The 22,254-nt window shown below is 32.9% G+C and overlaps 4 protein-coding genes across 5 annotated transcripts; 1 reads left to right on the forward strand and 3 right to left on the reverse strand.

Annotated features, from left to right (window-relative positions):
- Positions 1–1,756: 1,756 nt before the first annotated feature.
- On the reverse strand, positions 1,757–4,559 carry LOC18052836 (probable protein phosphatase 2C 58). Of its 2 annotated transcripts, none has more exons than XM_006447193.2 (5): positions 4,385–4,559; positions 2,925–3,173; positions 2,493–2,769; positions 2,237–2,391; positions 1,757–2,051 (listed from the first exon to the last, which is right to left on the reverse strand). In XM_006447193.2, the coding sequence occupies exons 1-5, from the start codon at positions 4,415–4,417 to the stop codon at positions 1,911–1,913; spliced, it is 855 nt and encodes a 284-aa protein (XP_006447256.1). In that variant the 5' UTR covers positions 4,418–4,559; the 3' UTR covers positions 1,757–1,910. The 2 variants fall into 2 exon arrangements, with proteins under 2 accessions (XP_006447256.1, XP_024047336.1); XM_024191568.1 differs by lacking the exon at positions 4,385–4,559 and adding an exon at positions 3,372–4,063.
- Positions 4,560–13,405: 8,846 nt separating this feature from the next.
- Positions 13,406–14,949, reverse strand: LOC18052837 (non-specific lipid-transfer protein 13). Its single transcript, XM_006447196.2, has 2 exons — positions 14,494–14,949; positions 13,406–13,652 (listed from the first exon to the last, which is right to left on the reverse strand). The coding sequence occupies exons 1-2, from the start codon at positions 14,841–14,843 to the stop codon at positions 13,646–13,648; spliced, it is 357 nt and encodes a 118-aa protein (XP_006447259.2). The 5' UTR covers positions 14,844–14,949; the 3' UTR covers positions 13,406–13,645.
- A 783-nt stretch (positions 14,950–15,732) lies between these two features.
- On the reverse strand, positions 15,733–16,978 carry LOC18052838 (non-specific lipid-transfer protein 13). The gene is made up of 3 exons (XM_006447197.2): positions 16,570–16,978; positions 16,384–16,447; positions 15,733–15,935 (listed from the first exon to the last, which is right to left on the reverse strand). Exons 1-2 carry the CDS (start codon positions 16,974–16,976, stop codon positions 16,435–16,437), a joined length of 420 nt encoding a protein of 139 aa, XP_006447260.2. The 5' UTR covers positions 16,977–16,978; the 3' UTR covers positions 15,733–15,935; positions 16,384–16,434.
- Positions 16,979–17,528: 550 nt separating this feature from the next.
- LOC18052839 (protein TPX2) lies at positions 17,529–22,235 on the forward strand. The gene is made up of 20 exons (XM_006447198.2): positions 17,529–17,864; positions 18,184–18,269; positions 18,364–18,498; positions 18,581–18,651; positions 18,751–18,963; positions 19,141–19,240; positions 19,343–19,453; positions 19,533–19,649; positions 19,762–19,914; positions 20,001–20,063; positions 20,158–20,238; positions 20,322–20,480; positions 20,572–20,703; positions 20,791–20,871; positions 20,943–21,062; positions 21,158–21,324; positions 21,407–21,515; positions 21,588–21,647; positions 21,751–21,845; positions 21,944–22,235. The coding sequence occupies exons 1-20, from the start codon at positions 17,693–17,695 to the stop codon at positions 22,050–22,052; spliced, it is 2,334 nt and encodes a 777-aa protein (XP_006447261.1). The 5' UTR covers positions 17,529–17,692; the 3' UTR covers positions 22,053–22,235.
- Positions 22,236–22,254: the final 19 nt, after the last annotated feature.

The raw sequence follows: 22,254 nt of genomic DNA on the forward strand, positions 1-22,254 counted from the left end.
AAGTATCTTTTCACGACCAAATACTATTGGCCAGTTACCAAAAATGTTCAAAAGTTACAATTAATAATATCTTTTGGGCTAGTTGAAATAAAACAATCCATTAAAAGAGATAAAGATTTTCTCATAATATTTTTTTTCTTTTTAATCTCTCTTCATAAAATAAGTAGCTAAAGTTAAATTTTTAAATTTTAATCTTAACAGTTAAACTACTTTTTTTTTTTCAGTTCATTTATCATTGAACCATTTTTTTCACTAAATTTAAAAGACTGAAAAAAAAACAATAAAGAAATATTCCTCATCCCAATTGAAGTTAAGAGTACAAAACGCAAATTATGTGCATTGTCTTGTTGTACGTCAAGGGAATAAATAGTTTTGACAGAGTGCAGCTTGGAACTTTGCAAAAACATGACAAATGTACTCTAAAGTACTAAATTAATTAGTTTTGCCAACACGAAAGCACATTTATGGCCACGTTGTCAAGAAGAGAATAATAGATAAGGAAACAACAGTTGTCATCTTGCATTTCCACCCACCCAATACCGTGAGCCCTAGTGAGTAGTGACACATTATTCCACCGGTTAAAATAACCTAACTCTCTGCAACTCTTCTTTAACCTAACTCATTGATTAAAAAAAATTAATAATACAATCTTTACAAAATATTCTTATTGATGACTAAATAATTAGAGATTTTCATTTCCTTTGATTGAAATCTTTACTAATAAAAGATCTAGTTGCAAAAGACTTTAGTTGAAAGGTGCTTGATCATGCAAATATCGATTTGAATACATGATAAAGCACTTTTGAATCAAGCAGTGACATGCAGTTTCTAATTGGGAAACTCCGGTGAGTCTTGTATTATCCTTATCCTATTGATTTTTCATTAAATCCAACAGCTCACGCACCAAATATAAAGGCTCAACTGTTGTGACTACACAGTCCTGTTTCCAGGGAAAAATCTACAACTTTCAGTTATTTCCTGGAAAGCACAAATTGCATGATAAACATTTGGGTAATTGGGCAGCTTGCAAGCAAAGGCCGAAAGCAAGCCAACAAAGTTACTTGTGCTTACACTGCAAGCCATCAAGCAAAACTGTCTTCTGTAATTGCCTTTGCTTCTGGGTTCTACACTCTCATGTGCAGTAGTTCTTGGTAAAGAATAAATAGCAAAAGTGATAAGCCATGAACGATATTTGACGCTTTTCCGGCATCACATATGCATCAGTGAACTTTGATCGAACCAAAATCATCAAATATCATTTAGTTGGACAATGCAACTGCTAGGCTTGCCTAAAATGACTGACAAATCTACTCTTTCTACGTTGGTACTCACAAGTTGCTACTTGCAATGCTATAGCTTAGCTATGAAAATGCTAGCAAAATTTAAGAACACAAAAACAATTTGAAGATTATCCTCTGTTTATTTCTTTTAATCAACAAAATGATTGACGAGAACTTATGATGCAAAGCAGTCATAATTGAGCAGCAATATGCATTCAACTATTCCAAAATGGTTTAGCAACAAAATGTCTACAGTTAATGACAGAACCTCCAGAAAATTAAACAGATAAGAATAGAGATTGCTATTTGCTAATATACTCCCATCTTAGTGAGAAGTGCACAAGCTATTTTGTTAAAATCACATGATCTCGTGTTCTATTCAGATCCTCAACTTTTGACAAACTCCAATCGATCCAAAGACATATCAATGGCTGCATCATTATGCAACACGGAACCATTAAATTAACTTAACTGGAAGTTCAAATTCAAGCAATCAATTTCATAATGCTCTATCGTGCAAACAACAGTTTAGTGACACATTTCATGTATCTCCACGCAGAAACAAATTTATCCACAATATACAGACATCTCGTCTAATAATTTTCCTCCATCAAAGACAGACCACGAAATTTATCGATGGAACTTTACAACTATGCAAGATATGTCATCCTTACTTTTCCTAGAAACTGCGTGTTCTATCAAGTGCTTTGCTGCTGACTTAGCATCTTTTACATGTTTGATACAGTCTACGGCTTCTTGGTTTGTCATCACCTGTTAGAGAAGTCCAGAAAAAACCAACCAAAACTGTAGCAGACAAATTGGAGGTTGAACAGAATAGACTAGCTTAAAAAATTTGGTTATTCTGATTTTTCCTTAATTACAAATAAGTTTAGCCTGCCATTTTTGAATTGATTGAAACAACCTGAAGGTGATAATCAATGTAAAAGTTACCTTACCTTCCATATCCCATCACTTGCTAGTATTATGAACTCTGTATCATCAGTAATCATCTCCACTTTCACATCAGGTTCTGAGCTAAGGTGTATTTTCAAACTCTTGTCACCAAATGCCCTTGCTACAGCCAGTTGCCCATCAACACGTGGAACGTCCCCTGCAGTCAATAGACTGGGAACTTCATTCCAGAGACCTATATATAGGTAAACATATATCAAGCTAAAAGAAAGGGTAGATTTTCCGTTTAGAAGCTGCTACCGGGAATGTTCGATACAAAGCCACCGCGGCTCTCAATCAGTCTCTTTTCCTTGCTTGGTTCGTGGTCAACAGACAGTTGTTTGGCCACACCATTCTTGGATATAACAGCCCGAGAATCTCCCACATTTGCAACTACTAGTTTCTGACCATTAATAAGAATTGCTGTTACTGCTGTTGATCCCCCTTTTCCCAGGACAAATGCTTGCTCCAATATCTTAGTGTCTGTCATATGATAAGCTCTCCTGATTGCACTTTCCGTATCAGTCCAAAAGTCAGGCTGCTTGCAGAAAATAAAGAAAGTATATAGATATATATTCACAATGTTCCTCCTGAAAGAAGTTTAATAGATAGAAAAACAGCGGGACGCAACAAAAGCTCAAGAGAAGAACTAGAAAAATGAAAAGAAATCTGAAATAGGATGAAACAAAGTACCTCTTTCAAAATATTATCAAACAGGTGAGTTTGCAAGTAATTTGCTACATCATGGCCCAAATGGCCATCAAATATGGCAAATAAGCCCAGCTCATTGTCTTTTTCTTGCTTGAATTCTGAAACGAGATAATCTTCCATGGCATGGTTTGATTTTCCCTTCACTAGATGATATCCATGCGTGATATGTTTCGACATTTTGCTTTTACCTTTCCCTGTGTCCAATGCAGATGTACAAAACCCAGCCTTAACCTAAAATAATCATAAGCAATGACGCCATACGACAGAAGTTAGTGTTTTCCAATAACTAAACAGCAAATCTTAGACTCCTCTCATGAGGAAACGTGATCTTTTTTTTTTAATCTCTTTTTAATTAAAGCAAGAATCAGATGAGTAGTTCAATTGTAAAGAATCAACTCGAAAGCCATGAAAATGACAACTAGCACATACATCTTGTGGCTAAGTTTTGAGACAGGCCCAGTTTTAGCAAGAGTCCCACCAGAATTTAGTCCTTATCTGAGCAAACGTTCAACCATAGCATATCTTTCCTCACAAAAATTGATCCTCATAATAAAGGGAGCACAAGCATACAAAATTTCTCAAGTAGTTCTACTGTTCAAATGTTAAATTTCTTAGCTGTCACTGATAGCAAATTTCTGAGGATTCCATTAAATTTTCCCACAACATGATGTCGCCAACAACACCTACTTTGTTGTGAAACTACTCTTAAAACTTATTTGTTGTGAAACTCTAAAGTGAGTTCACCCAAATCAAATGCAATGACATAAGAAGTAGATTCAAATTTCTTTCCTTACAAGCACCAAAACACCTTTCCTCATCCTACTTAAAGGGTATATAGAGGATCTTTGCGCTTCTACATAACTTTGAAAGCATAACCGTTAAAGTTTTTAGTGAACACTCACTTTTTACTCTGCAACTAATGTTTACTACTCATCCTTCTACTTATATTTAACAACTAGTGATCGGCCATGGATTCCATCCCGCAGCACGTCAGTCACAAACATGACTCAAAATAAGGTGTTAAGAGCATATACATAAATAGTAAACTGCATCTCTACATCATAACATGTAAGCTTTTTTCTCCCAACTAAAATATGCACTGTTGATTTTCTAGATCAAAACATACACACAAAAACATCTCAATAAAAAGATTAAAAAAAAAAAAAAAAAAGATTATCATATCTTTATCACCACTTCTCCAGATATAACAAAAGTCAAAGACAAAGAGGAATTCCCAAATTTACAAATTCAAAAATGGGAAAACAGAAATTAGCTTTAGTTACACAACCTTGACTTCATTTTATCAACAGAATTTTCTTTTTCACATAAATTAATAAACAGAAATTGGGAACATTGACAAGAGCATGAATTTGTGTACATAAGAGTGCTTAACTATGTGATTAAAAATAAAAAAATCTAGGAGTTAAAAGTACGCAACAGACCTTCATCTTCTGAAGAATTTCTTTGCCATTCATTTTGATCTGTTCTGTTCTGCTCTCTGTTATTATTTATGTAAATGGATTTATAATAATTAAAGAAGGCTTTGTTTGACTTTAAGGAAACCACATGACTTGCCTCCGGGGGCGGGCGCGTTGCTTTCTCTACAAATTAGCGCGTACTTGCCGACGACTTTTCATTTTTAACTATTTCTGTTTTATGAATTATTTAATAATTGATAGATATATATGTCATATTTAGGGATCGTAAAATGACCCTCAAATCAGTCTAAATCTACCGCAGATATCCATTCCCTTAGATAATTTTGCCGATTATGGACGGATTTAGTATTTTAAATTTAAACGCGCAGCGCATTGTGACAAATCTGTTGGATAGCTACGCAGTTATCTATTGACCCGCATTTTTTATAATTATTTATGCTTTTAATTTTAATTACCCAACCTTAATCACTCTAGCCACATGTCCTGCTCCTTCTTGAATTCTACACACACACTATGCTTTAATAAGTAGAAATTTTTATAATTTTCAAGTTTAATATTACTGATATTTTATTAACGGTAATCGTCCATAATTTACTTCTTAATATTGTTGACGATACTTGTATATTGATTAAAAAATGAAGCAAGACATTGATCTTAGTGATAATGATTCACCTATAACAGATTCATTTTGTGTCAGATTGATATATTTTGTGTATTTATTTGAATGTTGAAACTTTAGTTTCTTAGTTACATTGATAAAATCTAGAACTGCATATTTTATGTTTTTGGGCTACTACTATAAATTTATAGTTTGAATCATTTATTTTAAATTTTTGTGTATTATTAAAAGTATTTTTAAAAATATTTATGATTTTAAATGCAAAACTCATAAAAAAAAACTTGTTGGCGGTTGTGTATAGGTTTTGTAATTGTTAAAATCCGCAACGGACAAGTTTTTTAAAAAATAAAAATCCGCTATGGGTTGTAGGTGGGTTATTTATTTAAATTTTTTATAAATACGAGTTTGGTAATGACCAACCTTGCAACGAGTAGTATCCATTGCCATCCCTATTTATGCACAAAGTTTTTGGGGACAATTTCCTTTTTCTAATTTCCCTTATTTGTCTTTGAGAGAATTATTTGTCTTTCTTTTAATTTTGCTCTATTTGTTAGTAGCATGATGTTAATCAACTCTCCTCCCAATTTATGTGAGCCCAATTTGACCTTTGACCCCTTTATCATATGATAAGAGATCTTAAAATTTAACTAATTTACTTTCACGTTTAATTAGCTAATGTGACATTAATAAATTACTTTCATCGACTCGGTGACATTTATAAATATATGATTTTAAAAGGACCTCCTATGTTGCAATAGTTGCACCATACCATACTGTTTGTCTTCATTCAGAATTGCCATTTGATGTAAAGTGAGTTCATATAATGGTTGAGATGAATCAGTGGATAAAAAATGTATGCACCGGCAACCGTTGAAGCCAGTTATATACTCATTTAATTGTTGTTGAGGGAACATTGGTTTGAAAAATTTGCTCAGGAAAAAGAAGAGCTATATTTTATGTATGAGAAAAAAAAAATAAGGGTTCAACAAACCGTGGTTTAGAAAAAATCTACAAACACTGAAATCAAAAGAAGACGATTGCATTTTTTTAGGGGGAAAAGGTTTTGAGGATTCATCTACATTGCAACTTGGGATGTGAGCCGTACGATTTCAATGGTGAGTTTGTTACTACATCGAGTGTTACCGATTTCATTTGACAAATAATCAGGAGACACCAAACACAGGAGAGGATGATTGCAATTTCTCTCCTGAAAAAGATTCCAATGATTTGTTTATAAACTAGGGCTCTCATGGGTATGAATTTGATGGTGATTTTGTAAATGTAGCAGCCAACTGCAACCTATATTTTACTGTGTTGAAAGTTCAGGAATGAGGCATATCTGAAAAGAAAGGGAATATCACATCTATTTGATCTGTTGATTTGTAGTTCAAAGCGGATGCAAGAGGTAATTCATGAAAAAAAAAAGATTAAATTTGTTTGAAAAATTTAACAGCTATAGTTAGATTAGGAAAACCGTTATGTTTATTTATTAGAATGCGAGGAGATGAGATCGGTAACAAGGAGTCAACATTTAATTTCATGGCAACAAGCGGTGAATTGAAGGAGCAAGAGATAGTTAATTTCATGGAGAAGAAAATGAAGAACGATCCTACATTTACCTTTAAATAAACTATGCATGTAGATATTACTTTATTTTAGTAAAGATCATTTGTTTATATAGGTAATTGATGAGGTTTTATTTCTACGACATGTTGTTATATGTTTATTTATTTATTTATTTTGTATTCTCTTCTGGTGACCAATTCAGTAAGGTGGATATTGGGATTATGAATTTAAATTTAGTTCTATTACTGGACTGCATCTCATTGATGTAAACATAAATTGCTTAGTTATAAAAGCAAGCATATCGATGGGCTTTAGGGATGAACCCCCTTTAAATGAAATCAATAGTGGGGCAAAATAGCAGAATTTGCTGATAAAAGCAATTAAATTTTGTTTTAGATCTTCATGGGCCATGAGTCTTTGTTTATGATTGCTTTACATTGCAGGCATCGACATGTTTGTTTTTTATAGACTATTGTATTTGTGGAGTCTTATATTGTTATTCCTCTTTGACATATAGACTGCAATCTCGGAAATGAATCAGTTATAGAAGAGGAACTTCAGGCAATTAAGATTGAAGTATTGAAAATTCTTTTTATTTTATTTCAATTGGCTGTTCCAAATATAACATATCTAAATAGGAGATTGCTCAATGACCATTGTTAAATTGAAGGAGTGAAGGTGATGCTAATTGATGGTGTATTGCTATTTTAATTTATTCCAATTATATGCCATAACTATATCACTTTGTAGAACATTATACAACTCTTGCCATTTGTAGTAGTCCATGCAATATTTAATGGACAGATAAAATTAATATTATGAAGTGTTAATAAGGGTTTTCCAAGTTTTGTCAGCCTGTGTGACCAATTAATGATTTCATCTTGTAAAGGTTGACATGGTGATGAAGGAGAATCTGCAATTGAGAATGTTTTCCATTGAGGAGATCGATGAACACTTGATTGCCTGCAATTTCGACCCTGCAATTAGTTGTGCAAGAGGAATTAAAGGTTTGTGAGGTTAAGGTATTGAAAATTTGCTCTGTTTTTTAACTTCAATTGGTTGCAACAAATGTAAGATGATATGGAGGTTCCCTGTGAATCAACATTATTAAATTAATGTAATGAAGGTGTTGTCATTTGATGGCATATCTATTTTTTCAGTTTCTTTTCCAATTATATGTCATGGTTGTATTAGTGTACAGAACATTAAACATCACTTGCACATATTAATACTTAATGCAATAAGAGAGTAGATACTATTACTGTTTTGAATCCTTGGAAAGAGTATTTCGAATTTTGTTAGGTATGTGACCGTTTCATGCTTCCTTCATCTTTTACAGGTTATGTGGTGAGGAAAAAGAATCTAGAATTTAGAGTATTGCCCATCGACGAGATGGATGAGCAATTGGTTGCCTATAATTTCCACCTTAGTATCAGTTCTATAGTAGGAATTTAAGGTTTAGGAGATTGAGGTATTGAATATTCCCCCTCATTCTGGATTTTTTTTTCTTCATTTGCTTGTTAAAAATGTGATATGGTAAGATGGTGCCCTTTCAGTGAGATTTGTTAAATTGATGGAGTGAAAGTGCCAATTTGAAGGCGTATCTATTTCTTTTTAATATTTTCCAATTCTGTGCATGGTTGTATCCTTTTGTAGAAGATTATAGAACTTATGCATAATTTAGTAGTTAATGCTTTAAGATAGCAAATAAGATTGATATTATGAAGTCTTGATAAGGGTATACAGAGTTATGATTGTTTGTGTGACCATATCATGCTTCCTTGATCTTTTATAGGTTTCCATGGTGAGTAAGGAGAACCCACAATTCAAGGTGTTGTCCATTGAGGAGATCGATGAGTAATTGATTGATATAACCAAACAAGAATAAGAGCTACTATCATGGGCCATCATAAATGATGGATCTGAAAAGCAAAAAAGCATTTTTCCATGTATGATGAATTTATAACTTTAAGTGCATTTGATGATGCACTCGACCATTGCGTCCAAAGAAGGCAAAAACAACATTGAAAAATAGGTTAATGTTTGTGATAGTGCCAAGCAAGGGGAAAGTGCTTTGTGTTAGTAGTAGCAGGTGATTTTTACTGGGCTATTTGATTAATGATAATTATTTAGTTGCGTCTTTGATGGTCATTGTTATAATAATAATGAATGCAATTTGAGTAAGGTTGTGCCATGTATGATACATGCTAAGATGATAAATTATTGTAAGAAATTTAAAATGCCTTGAAGTAACACCTTATGAATTAGCCATATAACCAAATGATCCTAACAAAAACAAAACAATATCTACCTACACAGTTTTTTCAAAGTTGAATGCAGGATCATTCTTCATTTTCTTTGCCAAGAAATTGATTGCCTCTTCCTTCTTCAATCTTGTGCTTCTTGCAATGAAATTAAACAATAAGTACTTGTTACCATTCTCCCATTTTCTAATTCTAACACATAAACATAATGGGCTCTCCTAATCTAATTACCACCATTAAATCTTTTAAACAAAATTAACAATTTCTTATGAGGAGTTACTAGTTGTATTTGATCAAATGTCTTATCAACAGATCAAACAAACATCTTTCCACTCTTTTTTCATATAATGAGATATGCCCAATTCCAAAAGTTTTAGTTTTATCCAATATTTGGTTCAATTGGCTGCCATCACCATATATTCCCTTTCAATTTAGCTGACATCATTTCAGATTACTTTCCCCCTAATACGATCACAATTCAATGGCCAAAAGATTTGGATCATTGGAATTTTATATGTGTGGAAAAGATTTCGGCACTTTTTGGGTTTTGGATAAACTTTTGATGATGGCCTCTCAAAATAGAGTTAATAAAGAACCCCTATTTTGATCTTTATTTGTTTGTTATAGTTTTCTACAGTCTTTTTTAGCGACTGGCTTCTTTAATTATCTATTGATTCATCTCAACTGTTAGGTAAACTCTCTTTACATCGAAGGACGATTCTAATAAAGACAAAAAGTGTGGTATGTTGCAACAGTTGCAACATAGGCAAGTTCTATTTTAAATGGTGTTCATTGATTCAACTCGTAAAAAAATAATATCGCAATAGTAGGCGTATGAACTTGCACTAATAAATTGTAGTGGTAGGAGTAAGTACAACCAACTGATCAAGATTAAGACCAAAGTGAAACTTTGTCCAACGATTGAGGGATCCTAATCTAATGATATACCACAATTAAATGGAAAATGGTTATTTCTCTCTAAAATTTCATTCAATATATAAACAACCAACCTACCATTTTCAAGACATTTATACAAACTAAAAGCATACACGTAATAGATCCTTTGGGAGTATTCAAAACCGTTCAAGAGAATATTATAGTGCTCTTAGAAATGACTTAATGCACCTTTTGTCTCATTTTCCTTCATTTTCTCTTAATCAACTGTTTGACTTGCGTATCATAATATCTTTGATAGTTATTCAATTCTTGGACCGGAGCTTGAGGACAAAGAAAGGTAAATTGAATATTTTAGGTTTGAAGATCTCCTTATCCTTATGACTATATAAGGGATTTGGTTTACTCATAATTTATACTCGTGTAATTTATTATTATTATTTTTTAACCATAATGTGATGATAAGTCAATCCTTCCACACACCTATGTGAGCAAATTTGAAGTCCAAACTTTTTGTATCACCACAAGAAGTTTTACAAGTGAAACTAACACACACTCACCTACTCATATTCGCATAATTTAAAGGAAAATGAGCGAAATTCCCCAATTGTTTAACAAAATTAATCGAAATTTTCCTAAAATTTTAGCACACATCTAAACCCTCTTTGAGTGTCAACCTTTTTGCTAATCTTACTATTTTACCCTTGGTGGGTTGTTTGATGTTGGAAATATAAATACTTTAATTATTTACTTACTGAATATTTCTAATATTAATTAGTTGAAAATAAAATAAAAATTATGGAAAAGGAGTAAGGGAGTTGTCATAATTTTCCAATTAATTCTTAAAAAATTTTCAAAATTAATTAAACAACTATGACAATTCTCTTTCTTTTTCCTATAAATTTTCAATTAATTCTGATTAGAAAAAATTGTTCAATTAATTAAATAATTATATGCATTCTTATTTCCATTATGAAACGATCACTAGGAGTAAAATAATAAAATTAATAAAAAAGTTGACACTCAAAAAAATTTAGATGCATTCTAAAATAATATAGATGTTTCAATTAGTTTTGTCAAATAATATAGGTTCACTCTCACTCCTTTTTCTCCACAATTTAAATATTAAAAAACTAAATAACATTATGCAACTATTTTTACAGATCAGTTTTTTAGTTTTTGTTTTCTTGTGGATTGAGTCAAAGATGCTCCCTTTCTGTTTGACAAGTGGGCGGCTAGTAGCTACATCCTATTGGCAAGTAGACGAGGATGAATAATTATTTTTAGCACTACTATTTGTCCCAATTGCCAGTTGGTCCTTTAACTAACAAAAGAGAGGTTGTTCATTAATGAGAGTATTAATGCGGAGGGAGCCTCTAAATTATAATTATTGTAACTTACACCTCTTATGTAAACCACATAAAATTATAGGATCTATAATTTATGTGGTTCACATAAGAGATATAATTATAACTTAGCATTTGCCTAATGCGGATGGATAGATACTTTATAAAAAGATTTGAAACAATTTTAGAAGAGATGTTTTTAATTTATATGTATATATATAGTTCCAATTATGTTAGAACTGCTCTAAAGTAGTTTACCGTTTCATAACCATATAATTAAAGTTATAATAATTTTTTTATTATTTATCACTTTATGTGTGTGATTATGATTCATGCTCTACCTTAAAGTAACTCTAAGATAGGCATAATATATATATATATATATATATATATATATATATATATATATATATATATATATATATATATATATATATATATATATATATATATAGTGAAAGTTTATTTTGAAGAGATATTTTTAGACAATAGCCTTATAAATGTGTGTGTACGAATAGAAGACTTTAGTGTTATTTTTGGACTTAAAAGTAATTTTATCATTAATTTTAAAATAATTTGGTAATATCAAGAAAAACTTAAAAAAAATATCTACTATAGAATAGCTGTTAGTAAAGTTAAAAATAAGGTAAGGTACAATTAATCATAGGTTAATGTTGTTTTGTTGGCCCTTGTTCACTCTAGCTCAATTGTTTGGCCAAGATCAATTCAAGGTTTGGTGAACTTTGGTAATTGAATTCATAATTTGCGATTAATAAAAGAATATACACATGACGTGTTTCATTATCGTTTAATTAGACTAGTGAAGTTATCTTCTTATCAACAAAATGATAAAAGTTTGATTGGGCTCCATTAAGATGGAAATATAAATTTAATGAAATGTGATAAATGAATATCACAATCATAGGATTAGAATTGCGTTTTGTGATTGAGATGCCCTGCTTTCTTTCTTATCAACAATTTTTATTTATAATAAAAGTTCTACCATAGTCTTCTTGTCCAATCTCCATTATGGGGCATGAATCTTGTTGTGCAGATGATTTATGTGTAAAATTTTCAAACCTTTTGATTTTTTAGAATTTCAATACACAACCAAATTAACACATTCTACCTTCAAAATTACTCTTCCGTTAGATTTAAAGGTGAAAGTAGAAAAAAGTCAAAAAGATTTTAAATTTTATCCATGAAATGTGTGAATCATTGAAAGCTTCTTGCAATTTGCAAAATGCTATTTGGACATTAAATTAAAGAAGAAAAGAAAAGCATGCAGGGTAGGTCAAAGGCACAGGTTAATTTACAGGTAAGAACATCATTGGGACTGTGAGGATCCATCCAGACACAGCCACCTGGCCTTTCGATGGGGAAAAAAATATTAAATAAAACGATTTACTAGGAACGTCGTGATCAACTGAATACGTGGCAAAATTTGATAAAATGCATGAACATTATTTTTTATATTGCTTGATTGTGTGGTGAATGATGTAACCAGTTGGGTTGTATACGTGTCTCAATTTGAAGGTATATAAATAATAGAAGGTTTCAATTCTAAAACATATTTTTATTATCGTAACTCGCCAGAGCTCAACTCTGATGCGTGATTGATGAAGGCATGTGTCGGAGATTGCGGTCACGGATAAAATAAATTGTTTTTATTATACAAATCAAATAAGTTGTTGATTAAAAATATAATTTATTATTTTATAAATTATGTTGTTGTTGCTGTAATGAATGTGAAAAATAAAGTATGTGTATTTAGTAAATTTTTTTTGTAAAATATAATAATCAAAATAAATTTAAGTTTAAAATACGTTTTATTTATATATTAGAGTTTATGAAAAAGTAAAATTATAATTGTCTTTTTGTTAAAATATTAAATTATAATAGAAATTTTAAAAAAGTCTGGTGGTTTATTTAACAAGGTGTGGTTTATAGAAAAATAACCTCTACTTATTTTTATAAGCTTTTGTCGAAATAAAAAAACTAATATAATGAGTGATTTTTAAAAAATTTACCAAACATAATTTTCGTCAAAAGATATAAAATAGGTTGCCTATAATATTTCAACCACAATCGCAAATTGAGTTTAATTTTTAATTTCTTCAAATCCCCGTCTGTTGTCACTTTTTTTAATTAATTATCATTAATATTGAATTTGAATTTAGTGCCATTTGCTAAATTGAATTTTTTTTTTTTTTGGCTAATCTTTTAAAAAGATGTAATTGGCAGCCATTGAATACAAATATAAAATTAATTAAATCTTAATCACATATGACTTTTATGGATGATTAGGAGAAGATTATGAAAATGTGAGCATAACTCAACTCAGCCGTTAAATCGAAATATTTAAATAAGGAGGAGAGTGCCAGCCGTTTAATAACTTGGCTTATATTATCATGCATGATGACAGGTTCTTTATTACACAATATTAATATTTGTTATCATTAATCGTATATAATCAACTGTAAATTTACCATCACTTTGGAATCGGTCTCATGCATCTTATTAACTTGTTCCCGCATCGCCTCACATGCATTATGCAATTAATCTGCTCAATCAATTAAACCCTGCAGAAATTAATCAATCAAGAAAAAACATTAGGTAATTAATCAAGGGGAACATGTACACACACACATATATATTTTAAGTGCAGGCTCCATTTTTTTTTTCATGTGGATATGTTATTTAGTCATATGATTTAATTAAGTTAATGTTCAATCCACTGTAAAATTATATGGCTGAATAGATTGTCTACACTGTCTCTATAAAATAATACGAATCAATAACATATGTGTATAAAAAAATAAGGGCGCCTGCATGCAGTGGCGGATCTAGAAAAATAATTTACCGGGGGTTATTAGATAATAGTAAAATATGAAAAACTAAAATTTTGAATACATAAAATATTTGCTAATACATTTATAATTATTCTCTGCGCATTGTCGTATTTTAAAAATGTTATACAATAGACTCATTATCAATATTATTAAATTTTATTGTTTCCTATATAAACAACTAAACTATCATTTATCCCATCCGATTCCAAAGATGATTCTTCATAAGTTTTATTATTAAAAACGTTCGCTCTAGTATTATTATAGAGACTGGAAGAATTAATCCTATTTTTGAGAATATAAAATATTTTGAGTGATGGACTATCATTATTTTTAATTAAAATATAAGTTTTTATAATTCTTAAAAGTTAAATTTTAAATTTTATGGGAGTTTATAATTTATAATGATTATTTCAATAAATTTTTTATGGGAACTAATTAGAAAACTAAAATATTTTTATTTTTTAATTTTAAAATTTTTTTTGGCTAGTGGGGGCTTGAGCCCCCAGTGGTCACATGCTACATCCGCCCCTGCCTGCATGTATATGGACGATGATGAGGATGATGATTTTACTTGGAGCAATCCATGGCGTTGGAAATGGGAAAGCTTAAGTGAGTACGGCAGTGGATGCGAAGAGACTGAATCCTGGAGGCATCGAATGGAATATGCATGACACGAGCAAGATCCTCAATGCACTGGCAAATTTGGGCAGGACCAGCTTCATTTTGGTTGGCCACTTGCTTCAGATTAATGATGCCGGAGCAACACCCGCTCGCTGGCTCATTTATAGACAAATCCGATACATATCTTACGCAATGAATAAAATTATTGAATACGTTGTCACAGAAGCTTGATTCACGAGCTTTTGATACTGAAACTAGCATCAATGCAAATGTTGCCAAGTACAACAGATGGCGGGCCATTTATATATATCTTTCCAGCTAGTATATATGGTGTAGCACATGTATGCTAGCTGATCGTCCCAATGAGGCTTAGCTGATCGTGCCAATGAGGCTATGTATATATAATTAGAACCTAGAATATTTGGTTAATTATTGGCTATTTAATTTGTTAACATGCATGTAAATAGAATGGTCCATGAATTAAGTGCCCGTTGTGGCAGCATGCGTGAGCGTGTGTGAGCGATCCTCGGCTGTCCTATAGCATGCACAGCCTTTTTGTGATGTGGATACATACGTTATAGTGAGTTTCTGAGTTCATCGCGTAAGTTTTAAAACACCGAGATTTTAGTGCTCTAGCCAGTAAACACCAGCTTCTGTAAGAAATTAAAGCACTTTACAGTAGCACTCTTAGATTAGCGATACATAAAAATTCTCAGGTGTGGGAGCTCCCTTTTTTCTTTTTTTTTTTTTTTTTCTTTGTATGGACATGCTATTAAGTATTAAGTTATATGGTTTACTAATGAATTAAATACTGACTCTATTAAATTTATAACTTAATAACAAATCCGCATTTAAAACAAAAAAAGAAGCCTGCAATAAGTACAACTCACTTTGACGGAAAAACCTAAATAAGAAGAAAAAAAAAGCAAAAATTAGTAACTAAATTACGTAAATTGAAAGTTTCGTCACCTTCGTCTATGATATCATACACTCTCAATTTGTAGTGTTTTTATGGTTGTGGCTCTACTTGATCATTTCAAAGAAATATATATATGTGTGTGTGTGTGTGTGTGTCTTTTTTCTAGAAATTACATGTACACAAAAACATTGATATAGTAAACCTGCATCTAGATCAAGTTGAATACTTAGAAAACCATTTTTGAAAAAATAATCACAACATACGCGTAAGTAGCAGTTTGAAGCTTCGATTGGTGGTTTTAAATTACAAGACTGAAGTGTTTAATAAATACTTATAATTTTACGGTAATTGTCCGAAGCATATTTGACTGATGATTAATGAAGAAGACCAGCTTAAATATTTTCCCACGATTCAAAACAGGCGGCCTTCTTATAACTCTTGTTGATTGATTCCATGGCATCCTCTTCCTCCAGCTGCATCAATTTGGTTTCAGTATATCGTATATTGCTATAATTACATCGATCACATATAAATTAAGTTGATCATGATCATCCAGTTATATATAATTAAAAATTAATTAACCTTCAGATTCATAACTTAAATATATACTATGCCCCATGTATACACTTTCTGTTATTGTATTTTTATGCTGTATAATTTGTGGCGAAACGATAACAACAACAATAACAATAATAATAATAATAATAATAATAATAATAATAAAAATGCAGTTTATTCTAATTCTAATTTTTATAATTAAAGTAAATAACTTATTTTCATTATCATTCTCTATTTTAATTATCAATCGATAAATCCACTATTAAAGTATTAAAACAACAGTCCATAATCAATAATAATAACAATGAATAATAATAAAGTTTATTTAACGTATAATTAAATAAGCGAAATTCAACCCGTTACCCTGCAATATATATATAAATAGACGTCGGAGAAGTTAAGCTGCTACAAATTTCAACTCGTTACCCTGCAGTTAATTGATTAATTAATGACATATTAGGTAGTTAGTTCAATTAATTAATTAATTAGTGAGTAGAAAAAAGAGATGAAATTTTAAAAAAAAAAAAGAGAGATGAAAGCTGTTGTTACTGGGAGCAATCCATGCTTGCAGAGATGGGGAAACTGAGAGAAGTGTTGCATGTGATGGGAAGTTGTTGGATACGCGAAGCGAGCAAAGGAGGTTGAGTTCCCCTCACCATGGCCTCGATGCAATAGCAGAACCTCTGTGCATTACCCTTTCTGTGCTTTGCTATCATGTTTAGTTTCTTGATGTGGTTGCAGCACTTTCGCGACGGCTTGTAGTACAAACCTGTCAGAAACTCCAAGCAATAAGGAAATGCCGTAAACACATACTCACAACCCTGCTTGCTCTCGATGTATTCATCTTCACCCATTATTATTGCTGATGATTCTGAAGCTAATAATAAGAGGAAAATGATTATTGTAAACCCAATAAATTGGCGACCGCCACCAGCCATTAATTGACGCATCTGCATGTGTGCTTTGTGATGATGAGTATATATATATATATATATATATATAAAGTGTCCTTTTATGCGGGTGATTTTTTTTTTTTTATACAGACACATTGTTGAATCATGTGATTTAATAAAATAAATACATTTATATTATTAAATCGTATAGTTTTATAATGAATTGAAAACTGACTCTATTAAAGTACATATTAAATCACGTAATTTAATAGTGCGTTTGCAATTAAAAAAATAAGAATACCCGCATTTGAGAATTTCGTGTTGCAATAAGTTGATGGCAATTGGATTAGGGTACTTGCCATGAGAATTTCATGCTGCAGCATTTGAGAAGGTTCAGTTAACAAGTTATTACTTGTTTCAATTTCTAAGAGGAAGTATTATGTGCATGTGTGTTGTCGTCACGGTCACATTAAAGGAGCGTATGAGAAAGTGATTAAACAATATAACCAACCAAAACAAACGACGGCGTTTTGGGGTGGTTAGGACTTCGGACACAGAATATAGCCGTTAGAAAAACACAGAACAGAAACGAACTGTTTCCGTTGCACTCCCAGCCCAAATTCAAAACTTTTGACCGTTGGAGATCTTAACGTTATACTTCTTTCCGGCCCCCAACTCCCCATTCATTTTTTCTTCATATCATCTCTCTCTAAACACGATATCAGATTCCCCCAAGCCTCTCTCTATCTCCAATAAGAGCCTATCGCAATTAATCCGCCATGTCGGTTGCAGAGGAACCAGCGGGTACGACAATGACGACGATGGCTATGATCGACGACGCGTACGAGTTCTCGGCGCCGCGGTTTTTTGATTTCACAAAAGAAGAGTCCGAGGAAGAAATGCAGAAGGCCGAGCTCTGGTTCGAGTCCGCTCTAAGCTACGCGCCGTCTCGTACGTTATTCTTTTTCTTTGATTGATTTCTCTTGAAGCATTTAGATCAAGAAAGTAAGGGTTTAGGTTTTCTGTGGATCAGAATCTTGAAACGTATTTCAAGTTAGGGTTTTGTAGTAGTATCGGATCTCAACTCAATTGATGTTTCGAATTTTCTTATCATCCAAGCAGAGTTATGGGTTGATTTTGCCTCATGGATTTTTGAACTGATTGGAAGAATTGAGAAAGGAGTGTTCTAATTAAAGTTCTCTAGATTTTAATGGTACTCAATTTAGGATTAATTACAGTTTGCTTGATTTGTTATTATGCATCCATGCAGCTTTTATGCCTAGAATTAAAGCAGAAAGATCCTTCAAGGTTGAAAGCTTATGCAATTTTAGTGAGGCAGCCGACCAAATTCAGAAGGTGAAGGTTCTCTTTTATCCTCAATTTTTGGGATTTCGATCTTGGATATTCTAATTCTGGTGTGTGTAATTTCTTTCGCTTTATTCTTTTTCAGGCCTCGGAATCATCAGACTCAACATCCACTGATTGTTCCAAAGAAATGAAGCATCCATCGGAGCTCGTTTCGGCTGAAACAAGGAAAGTTGAAGTGACACCCAGTGAAGCAACAGAAGAGAAAAGTGGACACTTGGTAATTTACTTTTTTTTTTTTGGTTCAAAATGCCTTATTGTTCTTGTTTTTGCTATCTTTCTCACAATTCAGTTTCTTTCAGCTTTCTGCTGATAAGGATACCACCAGTGAAGAACATATAGGGGACAGTAAATGTACTCAAGATAATGGAAGGTTTGTTGCTAATGGTTTATCTATCAAGACTGATTATTGCAACTATAAGATAGAAGAGCTGCATAAGTAAATCAAAACTCAGTTCTTTTTCTCTTCCAGTGTGATCATAGAACCAGTTGCTGGTGATAAAGAGAAGGGTAAAGCCTCTGTCCAAGTAGGAAGTGAAGTATGCACCCCAAAATCAATGATCAATTCTGGTAAAGGAGTAACTGATGCCAAGAAGCAGCAGACGGCCAAGAAGATAGCGAGTCTGATTAAAAATCCATCGGCACTAAAGCCAAAAAATCAATTGCAGTCATCACAAGCTAAGAGGTTGGGATCTATATTTAGACTTACTGCTTAATTCATTTGTGGACTGATTATTGCAAGTATAAGATAGAAGAGCTGCATAAGAAAACCAAAACTTGTTCTTTTTCTCTTTGGTTTTTAAATTCCTTTTCTATTTGATTGTATGTTATTTTACTTATTTTGTCTCAATTCTCATTTTAGAGATGCTATTATGAAAAAGATTGCTGGAACTCCTACTAACTTTGCTCTAGAAAACCAAGCCATCAAGAGGCAAAAGCTTGACGGAGGAAGATCTAGACAGGTTTCCCATTACTGTTTTTTGGCATCTCCTTTATTATTATTGTTTCTGTTGAGCTTTATCTGAACTGTTCTTTTTCCTGTCTGTTTCCCAAAAAAATCTCAGATTCTTAATGTCAAACCCCAAATTTTACCCCACAAGTCCAAACTGGGTCTTGCTAATAACAGTTCCAGTTTATGCACTTCGACTGCTAAAACTCGCAGAGATGAGAGAAAGGTTTGTTATTTTCCACAACCCTTTTGCATTTTCAACTCTCTGGCGTCACACTTCTCACTGAAACTCGCTTATTTTGAAGGTTTATGTTCGAGAACGGGAACCAGCTGCACCATTTGTCTCAATGGCTGAGATGATGCAGAAGTTTAATTCTAGTACTAGAGACTTGTCACTGCCACAAAATACTTCACTCTCACATGTAAACAGAAGGAATCTCGTTTTTTCTTAATTGCAGTTGAAGCCTGTTTTTCCTTGCATTTCTTCTTTCTTCTTGAGTTTTTCACCCCTTTTTTCGCTTCTGGTTTATCCAGGGGAAGCCTAAACTCACATTGACAAGACCTAAGGAACCCGAACTGGAAACATCTCAGAGGGTCCGGTCAGTCAGGGTTAAGAGTACAGCGGAACTTGAAGAAGAGATGATGGCAAAGATTCCCAAGTTCAAAGCTCGCCCACTGAACAAGAAGGTATATTTTCTACTTACATAGTTCCCCCATAAATCTCACCTAAACTGGATTGGTCCTTAACATGTGGCATGTACTTCTCTACACAGATTCTTGAAGCTCCAATGTTACCTGCTGTACCCAGAAGTGCACCACAGCCACCTGAATTTCGGGTAAGCTATATTGAGGAATGACCAATGATGAAAAATTTGTTGTAATAATAGGGGGTAGTCTCTCATTTGGAGTTTCATTTGATTAATTTTGCAGGAATTTCATTTAGAGACAATGGCAAGGGCTAATCAACATGCTGAAACATCTTCGGTAGCTTCAACAGAAGTTTCTCGTCAGGTAAGGAATATACTGATGCCATTACAGAACTAATTAACTGATTTAGTTCACTCACTGACCCTTTTTTTTCTTCATCTTAACAGGAAAATCAGTGGAAACCATGGTGCCTTACTGAACCTAAAAGCCCTGTACTCCAAACATTATTGAGAGCCCGTCCACCAAAGGTTAAAAGTTCCGCCGAACTTGAGCAAGAGGAACTTGAAAAAGCCCCTAAATTTAAGGCTAGGCCACTTAATAGAAAGGTGTGTTTCCACATTTTCAATGAATGGAAAGAAATTCTTTTTGGACCATTGTCCCTCTTCTAAATTCAATTAACAAAAAATTCTTTTGTAGATCTTTGAAAGTAAAGGGGAACTGGGGATTTCATGTACAGAAAAGAAACATGCGACCAGGCCCCAAGAATTCCATTTCAGTATCAATGAGAGGATTCCATTACCAAGTTCTATCTTTGAGTCATTTGAAAAGGTAATTTATCGACTTTACTTTTACCTAGCGCATTAAAAAGTGAGTTTTTGTTGTTATTTTAATTTTTAATTTGTTTTTCTTTTCCAGCTCTCTTTGAATTCAGAACCTGGACATGAGAAGCCACTTCCAAGAAATACAAAGCCAAATCCATTCCATCTATTTACTGAGGTTTGTTCCACTTGCACAATCTTATTATCCCTGACCACATTCTTATTTGCTATTTTAATGACTTGCTGCAGGTAAGAGGAGCAGAGAAAGAGAAGAAATTTGTGATGGAACTTGTGCAAAAACAGTTGGAAGAGGAAAGAGCCAGACTTCCAAAGGCTAATCCATATCCCTATACGACTGACTTTCCAGTGGTAAAGAAATTTACTTATTTTTCATATCAAATTTAGTTACGAGCATTTTGTGCATGTTAGTGTTATACTTATTACCAATCCTTCTATAAATGCAGATTCCACCAAAGCCAGAGCTGAAGCAATGCACGAGACCAGAACCATTTCAATTGGAGAGTCTGGTCAGACATGAGGAGGAAATGCAGAGGGAAATGGAGGAGCGGTGGAGGAAGGAGAAGGAAAAGGCTGAGATGAGAAAATTCAAGGCACAGCCAGTTATGAAAGAGTAGGTTAAATTGTTGCGTATGATGCACTATGCTGAAGAGAACATAAATCGGTTCCTTATATCATATGGCTTTGTCTTGTAGAGACCCAATTCCAGTTCCAGAGAAAGTACGAAAACCCCTGACAGCAGTCAAGGAATTTAACCTTAATCTGGACCACCGAGCCGAGGAGAGAGCAGAGTTTGATCAGAAGGTAAAAATGAATTATATTTTATAGCTAAAAGATATTCTTGTTCAACGAGTGTTTTGTTTTAAACTTGTACAGATTAAAGAAAAGGAAATGATGTACAAAAGGTATAGAGAGGAAAGCGAGGCTGCAAGAATGGTATGTGACATTCTGATACCATTCTGACACATTTTTCAATTTACCATTTTTGTTCTGATGATTATATGATGACTTTGATTTGTGTTATACAAAAACATTGTAGATGGAGGAAGAAAAAGCATTGAAACAGTTGAGAAGGACGATGGTTCCACATGCTAGGCCTCTCCCCAAATTCGACAATCCCTTTTGCCCACAAAAGTAAAAATTCAGATTTTTGACACATGTTTTAGTAAGCCGTTATTCTTCTTTCTTTCTCAGTTTTTTGACTGATGGATGATCTTTGCTCCACATAATAGGTCAACTAGAGAAATCACGAAGGCAAAGTCACCACAGTTGCGTGTGCTCCAGAGAAAAGAGAGAAGAAAATTTCTGGGTGCAATTTCCAGCGCCACTGCCCATAGGTGATGAGGTTGATGAAAAATTTGGTTGGCTTGTTCAAGAACTCTTGAACCTCTACAGAGATATAGTGAACTTTAAATGTATTCACAGCACAGCTACTGTATTTGTTTTAGGGATTATGAAATTCTTTTATGTCCATAGTGGTGATGGGAGGAGAGAGAAGTGAAAAATAACATTGGTTCTTGAACAGTGACTTGCTACGGGAACA

The sequence above is a fragment of the Citrus clementina genome, unplaced genomic scaffold, assembly GCF_000493195.1.
Source record: "Citrus clementina cultivar Clemenules unplaced genomic scaffold, Citrus_clementina_v1.0 scaffold_2, whole genome shotgun sequence".
In the NCBI taxonomy this organism is placed as follows: domain Eukaryota; kingdom Viridiplantae; phylum Streptophyta; class Magnoliopsida; order Sapindales; family Rutaceae; genus Citrus; species Citrus x clementina.